The 8,723-nt window shown below is 44.3% G+C and overlaps 1 protein-coding gene across 1 annotated transcript; it reads left to right on the top strand.

Annotated features, from left to right (window-relative positions):
- The first annotated feature begins 222 nt into the window (after nt 1-222).
- atxn1l (ataxin 1-like) lies at nt 223-4,882 on the top strand. Its single transcript, XM_037488897.2, has 3 exons — nt 223-331; nt 1,128-2,315; nt 2,486-4,882. Exons 2-3 carry the CDS (start codon nt 1,251-1,253, stop codon nt 3,929-3,931), a joined length of 2,511 nt encoding a protein of 836 aa, XP_037344794.2. The 5' UTR covers nt 223-331; nt 1,128-1,250; the 3' UTR covers nt 3,932-4,882.
- Nucleotides 4,883-8,723: the final 3,841 nt, after the last annotated feature.

Genomic DNA, 8,723 nt, shown 5'->3' with positions numbered 1-8,723 from the left:
TTGGAAACCCCAGCTGATGGATATAATCTAATGATGATTGCAGACATGTCAGCTCACTCAATGATTAAAACAAGCTAAAATGGCGTATATTAAATATTGACATTTGATTTTGTTTTTTCTTTCCTCAGCTCCTTAGTGTACTTAGTGTGAAGAGAAATAAACCAGGAAACTGGCGTGACGTCGCAGGCCAGCAGAGGCGCTCACGTCATCGGTGAGCGCCTCTGCTGGCCTTCGAAATGGGCTCGACTCCTCTGCCTTGATTACTTTGATTGTCCCTCCGCATATCAACTTTTTTTTTTTAAGAAAAGCCTGTTCGCGATGACATTTGGAGGTACGTCCACACAACAATACAAACACATCTTCGATAGGTATTCTGTCCAGTGCCATGTTCGTTGTGAGCAGATGTGATTTGAGCAGGACAGAAGGCAGTTAATGTAACGTTAGCTAACGTAAGTTATAGCTGTGTTAGCCGAGCAGCTAACTAGCCGCAACCTTTAGGCTGGTGCCCAGTGATATCTCGTAGTGAAAACTAAGTGTCCTCTTTTATCTTTTTATATCAACTAAACGGAGCATCTATGATTAACGTTCATCTACAAAGTGTAATGTTTTCACTTTCCTGTTTCCTGAGAAAATGATGACTCCACGTCGCTAGCTAACTTTAGCTAAGTCAGCCACTGAGCTAGCTAACGGTAAACACGGGGAAGCGTAGCGGTAACTTGTAGAAAACGGACGTGTAACTACATTTATATAACACGGGGTTTCTATCTGGTTCCCCAGAAACTTTGCAAGTTTACTAAGGTGATGAAAAGAAAAACAGTACAATGTTCAAATATGCTCCAGAAAATAACCTACGGACTAACGATAAGTTAACAAAATAAGTATCCCGGATGAGAAGGTCAACGATCCTATATATGTTGAACCGGTGAAGTTCATATTGGGCCAGTCTGATTGTTTATTCTTCTAAATAAACTCTGCTAAACATACTGCTTACATTTCCCCTTCTATTATTTCCATCCTGTAACTACACGTTGAACACTTCGTCATCTAATTCTACACGTTGAGCAGATGTGGTGGGCAGTACGCACCACGAAAGGATCCGATTATCTTGACTTTCCTTTTTTTTCTAGGTGAATTGGCAGTCCAGGTCAGCCCGGTGATTTCAGAACTGGTTTCTTATGCAGGCCTACTGGCTTGCAAGTTTCAGTTCCTGTGCAGTACAATAGACGCACTTGTTTAGTCACGGGATTGCTATGAAACAATCTCAGGAGCGCAACCAGGAGTGCCTGCCTCCGAAGAAGAGGGACCTCCTGGTTAGTAACAGCAGTGGAGCTGCAGGGACTGCAGGAGTTGGCGCTGCAGGGGGTGGTGGTAGTGGTGGCGGCAGTGGAGCTGGCGGTAGTGCTGGTGGTGCTGTTGTAGAAGATGAAGTGGTTTCCATCCAGAACTCTGCAACTAACAGTGACACTCGGAGAGGGACCCCGTCTGGAGAGTGGCTGCGAGCTCAGCCAGGGCTTCGTTATGGAGTGGATAATTCTGATGGCATACCAGCAGTGCCAGTTGACCAGTACGGTATGCTCTACAAAGTGGCTCTTCCATCTGTCACCTACTCGCCTACTAGTCTTCACCCAGTGTTAAGCCACATCTCGCCAGCGTACACTGTACACTCGTCTCTCCTGCAACATCCAGGCCTTTCTTATCCTCCTCTTGGTTATGCCCAAATCCCTCATTCCTCTCTGCAGTTTGTTAGTTCCTCCTATGCAGCGGTACCGTATGCCCTACCCCCTGGCTTTGTCCCGGGATCATTGATCTCTCCCTCAGGCACCATTCCCCAGCCCCATGCTGTGTCACACCTTGTTCCCTATCCATCTATCATACAGGATGGTGTTGTTTCCCCACCTCCCCAGGCCCATACTTTTGCCAAAGCTGCAGGATCCAGTGGTGTCCCGCTGATGCTTTCTTCAGAGCAAGCTGCCCAGCAGCACCTTGGTAATGTCGGAGTCCTGCCCACAACAGAGCTTAGCTCCCGAGGGCTGCAAGTCTTCTATCACCCTCAGGGTGCCAGGGCATCCACTGCCACCAGAGACGCACACAGTGCCCAGCAGGAGAACGAACCAGAGATGAATGGAGGCGATAAAGAGCAGGCAGCCAGGGAGCTTATGCTCGACTCGGCCTACGCTGCCAGAAATGCACATCTGCTGCAGGGATCATCCAACTCTTTAGCCCAAGAGTACAGCCAAGACAGAGGCTCGCTTAACCGGAGGCTGGATGAGAGGAGCTCACCTGGCCAGCGCAGCACTCCAGACAGCGACCTGGAGGTGAGACACATCAAAGGACTCCTAATGTGATTTATGTCTTCTGTTAATCCTTAATCCCCACATGAGTTGAATAGATTTAGTCTTAGTGTGGAAAGAGCATCTGAATTTCTTATTGTAATGTTTGTTTCAGCAAAATTACAACTTTAACTGTTCCCTGAATCAACTTTTAGGTGCAGCAGGTGGTTGGTCGTTTGACTTCCTCTAGCCATTGTGGAGTGCGAAAAGAGGTCTCCTTTGCCCCCCTGAACCTCTCTCAGGGTTCCCAGAGAGCCAGAGACGTGGAGGGCGCGGGCATGATTTCCGGGCGGGCTGCTTTTGCGGCTCAGACTGTGAGTTACAATGATCCCAGAGTGACCGGTCTCCAGCAGCAAACGGGACAACCAGGCCACGCTGTCATGCTTGCCAATGGACAACCAGTTCTTATACCCTTAGAATATCACCTGCAGCATCACCCCCAGCCGCCACAGCACTACCTAGGACAGGCTAATGACGCCTCGGCCAGCCATGCATCTCCCACCGTGGCCTCCCCGCACGCAAGCTTCAAGGCCTCTGATTCTTCAGCCAGAGTGTGCCTCCTTGAAAGGGCAGAGCTGACCACCGCCCAGCAGCAGCTGCCCCAGCAGCCTCCTGTCCAGCCCGCAGCCGATGTGACTCAGGCTGTAGTGTCCAACCTTGCTCCTGCCGCAGCCCCCACCAACCCATCACACTTCATGAAGGGAGCCATAATCCAGCTGGCTACTGGGGAGCTGAAGCGCGTGGAGGACCTCCAGACTCAGGACTTTGTGCGGAGCGCTGAGGTGAGTGGGGGGCTGAAGATTGATTCCAGTATGGTAGTGGACATCCGTGCCAGTCAGCAGAGAGCCGGTCTTGTGTCGCTTCACTTCACGGTGGGGGAGCAGCAGAGCAAAGTGACCATCGATGTTCCCCCGGAGCACCCTTTTTTTGTTTTCGGGCAAGGCTGGTCGTCCTGCAACCCTGAGCGCACAGCACAGCTCTACGGCTTGGCCTGCCACCATCTGCAAGTAGGGGACGTGTGTGTGTCCATCACCCTGCAGCCGCAGCTTCAGCCGCAGCAGCAGCAGAAACAACCGCAGCTCCATCATTCCCAGCAGCAGCAACAAAAACAGCAGAACCCGTCCAGGACTTTGAGCAAAACCAATGCCGCATCAAGTCACCAGCTCATGGGGCCTCCTGCCCCCCAACAGTCACGGCCTCCATCTCATTTCAGACCGGACCGCATTCACAGAGAAAGACAGAGGGATGGGGAAAAAGATGTGGTCGACAGGGAAGACGCCACATACTTTGGGGTTCTTGGGCACTCTGAGTCATCCATCAGACCAAGTAGGACCTCAGCAGAGCACCCAAGGAGCCAGAGCAGCTACCACTTGCACACAGAGGGCTCTGCATTTGCAGCTGCAGGGATGGGAGCAATGCAGGCTGCAGCAGGGACTTCTCATAGGCGCTGGTCCTCCGGCTCACCCGGCCTCCAAAGATACAGTACAAAGGGAGACGATGGGCCACGCCCTCAAGTAAGCACCACGGGCCACACGAGGCCCTCATTCATCCCCCAGGAGGTGAAACTGTCCATCGAGGGGCGCTCTAATGCAGGGAAGTAGCATCACTTTTTGGTAGCACTATAGAGGAGACGGCCACGAAGGACAAGAAGACAAAGAGGAAATCAAGAGTGCGAATGTAGCCTCAGACTGTTTGAGATTTTGCACACCTACAATATAAAGAAGTTTGAGATCTCTGGTGAGATGTTCTGCTTCGGATCGGTTGTCACTCAGCCAAAGGATACCCGCCTGTGTTTTTCTGGCCAGCTGATGTCCAACAGAGTCATCACAAGCTGAGTAGAAAGTATGTAGCGGATGAAATGCCTACCATAGTTCTTGCATTTCTTCTCCTCCCTCCTTCCCACCTTTGTCACCACTTCCTCATAACCCATGCTTGACGGTTACTGTCAGATTCAGAAAAGCCTCCATCCCTTTTCGGAAGTCGAGCCATCTCTGAAAGATGGACTACAAAGAATGTTTGTGGCACAGCAAAGCTACCGACTGCAGGCTCTTTTATTTATATATATATATATATATATATATATATAAAAAAGATCCAAGCCGTTGATCTTTTATTACCGCCATTCCTAAGACCCTGTTTCCTTCAAAAGCATTTGCCCCAAAAAAAGAGAGGAGTTGCTGACCATCAGCAGCTCGCTTACTGTCCGTGCACGTTACATTGTGCTTCTCCGGCAGGAGTTTGAAAGCTCTGCAGAGACGTCTCTCCCCTCCTTCCCTTTCAGAAGGCTGCTCTGCAGTGAATGGGATCTTCTCTCAGGCCAAGTGTGGCACATTGCACTTGTCTTACAATCAAAATAGTGATTATTCAATCAGTATGTCTGTTCATCAATCAGCGTCAACTAAAAAAATAACAACCTCACCCTCTGCAATAGGCCGAGGGCCTGAATGTGTAAGTGTGTTTTTGTATGAATGCCGCATGTTGGAGCGATGCTTTGTTCTCTTTGACAACCTGAGATATCTTCTATTCCAGTAACATCAGTCACCCTTTCTTACTTCCCTGTCCTGAGCAACACCCCCCCCTCCCCTCCCAGCCTTGTATAGATAAAGTAATTAAGTGACGAGGTTTTATCTTTGTCCTCGCTACTCTTTGCTCCGTTACCAAATTATAGCAATAGTTGTTTTTACAGCATGTGTGTGTGCTGTACTGTTTTCCCCCATGAGATGTTTTAATATCTGTCTGTACGAGGTTGTGAGATCTAATCCTCTCTTTTTAAAGGTGATGCACTATTTTGGTGGTTATTTTAATCAAATCGTCAGTATTTCTGCACAAAGCAATGCACAAAAAATCTCAAGAAAACATTGTAGATGAAAGTGGTTCTCTGTAATTCTCCATCTTATTGGTGATGTTTCATGTTTTACTCCAAGAAAAGCTCCACTTTAATTAAGTTGTCATCATTTTCTCTTCAGTCTTTTGTTTAACGTCTACTTTGCTTTTGTACCAGGATGTACCTATTTGGCGTATCTGATTGTTTTGTGTTGCACATGGAAAACATCACTGATTGATTTCACACTGACCGTGGGGATAGGAACCACAGTACAGTACTTTTTATGAAGGGAATATCGTATCGTTTTGAAGTATTGTTGGTGTTTTGATGTGAGGGAAAAAGAAAAAAAGCTGACCTGCGTTTTCAACCGTGTTTACAATTTAGCTGAGATGAATGCTGCAGTTTTCTCCTTCTGACAGATTTCTGTCAGTGAAAAAAAGTCAACAGGGGTTAAATTAAAAATAAGTGCAATTAGACCACACATCAAATCATTTAGTTTTAGGATCAGACGGCATTCCTCATGAAGACATTCCAATTTAAATGTGTTAATCACACAGGTTTGTTTCCATAGATGATCGTATGTTTTGAGTATCTCCTGGATCACCACGTGCACAGATAGACACCACAAACCTATGGTGATCCTTCTGACTGATGTGCTGGCGCTGTCCATCGGGCCCAGGCTGCGGTGCGTTTGTATCCAGCGTGTCCATAGATCTGTGGATTCTCCTTTCTGAAGCTCCGTCAGCAGGTACCGAGGTCACGAGGCAGCGAGTATCCTCTGGTACGGCCATGAGAGATTCATGTTAACACAAGTCTTAGTCATTCTATACGCCCCAAAGTTATTGGTTGCTGTGATCATTGCCACTGTCCATAGTGGCTGTACAAATGTTCCTTCCTAATGCTTTCAAAGGTTTCTTTTTATGGCCTGTATGGACAGGAGGAATAACTCTTGCATTGTACACACAGAATTATTATTGTAATGAAATCAATTGTGAACCCTGTCCTGAAAGTGCTTTAATTGTACACCACATGTTATTTTCTTGCTGTAAGCAATATACATAACACCTGAAACATTTCATGTAGTCTTGGCATTTTCTATGCAGTAACCTCAGTGTTGTACCCTTCATTGTCTTAAGTAAAGCTCTGTGAAGCAGTAGGCGTGTTGGGCTGATGCAGTCCTTTGAAACTAAAACTGTCTGGTTATAGGATTTCTTGCTTTGAATGACCTTTTTTTATAGGAATACAAACCAGTATTTCGCTTTGCTACTTTCTATTTTTTTTGCTCTGCTGTCCCCGTCCTCCTCCCGTATTTCGCATGGCTGACTGGCAGATCCAGCATTGTTTTTGGACGATTTTATGCGCTGGACAGGATTTAAATGGGGCAAGCGGTGCCACCTTTTTGTGTGTTCGCTTCCTGTTGATTTTCCCAGCAATCCAGCCTGTGCTGCCCTGAGCCTTTGAGCAGCTCGGCCTCTTGTTCGGGGAGTTTTATTCACATCACTGATAGTCTGTTGCTGTAAGTAATTGCACTAAATTCCCTCCTTTTACAGTGTTTTGAGCTTAAACTGTAAATTTGAAGAGTTCCAAAATGTAAAGTACTCAAAATCATGGAGAAATCTTGGGTTGTGTTTCTGTACATAGCTGTATTTTTTTTTTTGTATAGATTACTTTGATGATGCTTAATGTTAATATTGCCTTAAATTCTGCTCCGTTCAATGTGTGAAGTTGAAATAATGGAAAAATCCTGATGGACTTTTATTCCCTTCTCAGGTGGGAAATAAGAGGAAATCAGAAATTTCAACTATTTGTCACACCTATTAGCAGAAATGTATTTCTGAATTGTGGATGTGACTTTTCTCTGGCCCCCAGATGTTTAACCATGAAACTGTGTGTTTGGTATTTTCAATTCATTTACATTTTTAATTCTCTGTTTTCATACTTGCCTTTTCATTTCAGTTTTTTAATGTGTGTGAGTGAAGTAAATGGAAGCACTTTTCTGCACTTTTTTTCAAGACTACAAGAAGAGTGTCTGTAACTGAGGGCAATCCATTAATTACACACACACACACACACACGTTTTAGTTGTTGCACAAGATCAGTAGATTATTCCTAGAATGAATGGTTTGTGTTTGGTGTCTTGTGCTTGGTCACAGTCTGGACAACTGAATCTAGGTGAGTAAACGGAGGTGGACTGGCTGCGTTAATCAGATAGCTTTCCATTGGTGGTGACGTAACGGTTTATTATGTTTCGTGACGTTGGCAGTGAGGATTTCTACTCCCCTGTTTGACCCGCGCATTGAACTGATGATTTTGGTGTTGCTGATGTCCAGTTTAAATCAGGAGAACGAGGAACGGTTAAAAGTTTTAAAGAAGTCTGTATTTTCAGGCTTTACATTATTCTCTTTGGCCTCGAGGTGACACTGCTTTTCTGTGACGTGCAACTATTGAAAAACAAAAAAACAGCCTTTTTTGTTTTGTTTTAAATGCCTAAATCTGCAAAATATATGCAATGATGTAAATGTAACATTCAATCCTCAAATATAATCCAGGTTGTATGAACTTTGTATAGTGAGTTTTATTATCGTATGGCCGTTCCAATATGTATTGATCTTTATCAGAAGCCTTAGTTGTTGACCGAAAGTGCTCCCTTAGAATACCCCAAACCTACCTGACTTTAACAAAGCATTAATATCTCTATTTTGTTGCGTTTTTATTTCTACTGGTTTTGAATAAAATAGATTTGTACTGTATATTTGTACCTCTCTGTGAACTACTTAAAGTGTTTTGTTTTTGTTTTGCTGTTTTAATTCTATGTACTTTAAGGACACAAAGATATTGTATTTTTATTGTTACAGCTAACTTGGAGACATTGCATTTATTATGTTTGTTAAGTAAACACAATATAATATATATATATATAAATATAAACTATTATCCAACTTGTGTTCTGTGTTTCTTCATCAGTTTGTTTATTTTTCTCCTTAAGTTAGCATTTAGTTGTGGAAAGGTTTTGAGATCAACTTTTCTGAAAGTTATAGTTGCAATGACTCAGTACAGAATGTTGAAGGCTTTATTGTCACTAATGGGGGAAGCTACTTTATTATTTTGTTCATGTATGCACAATCAATCACGATTTAAATGTCTACACTTAGTCACTACTAAGTAAAGCTGCCAAATATATATAACCACTTCAAATCAATTAGTCAAATTCTTCTCAATAATCAAGTAGCATACGACTTTTAAAATATGCAAAAAATGAAATGATTTACATCAGAACAGTTTGAGGGACTTAGATACAAATTGAATGAGGACTTTCATTTGTGAATCATGTTTTTTTTTTTAAATAAACTTGACGTGACCTCAAAATGTCCATCGGTTTATTTCACAATAAAATGTCTGGTTGCTTAAACACTACATCTGTAAGGCTATTTGCCAAAAACTAAACTATTTCACTGCAACAGAGGAATAAAGAACACACTCATTTTAAGAAACTATTAAAAATGTGTGACAGTGTGTCCACACGTGTGTTTGTAAAACAAAGGAGGGGGGAAGTGACTCCGCACACTGGC

Source organism: Pungitius pungitius, chromosome 4 (genome assembly GCF_949316345.1).
Source record: "Pungitius pungitius chromosome 4, fPunPun2.1, whole genome shotgun sequence".
In the NCBI taxonomy this organism is placed as follows: domain Eukaryota; kingdom Metazoa; phylum Chordata; class Actinopteri; order Perciformes; family Gasterosteidae; genus Pungitius; species Pungitius pungitius.
Note: the sequence above shows the minus strand (reverse complement) of the source record. Positions and strands in the feature narration are given on the sequence as shown.

Coding starts and splice junctions, on each gene's coding strand:
- atxn1l (XM_037488897.2), top strand. CDS start 1,251: ATGAAACAATCTCAGGAGCGCAACCAGGAGTGCCTGCCTCCGAAGAAG. Junction 2,316..2,485: donor CTCCAGACAGCGACCTGGAG/GTGAGACACATC, acceptor ATCAACTTTTAG/GTGCAGCAGGTGGTTGGTCG.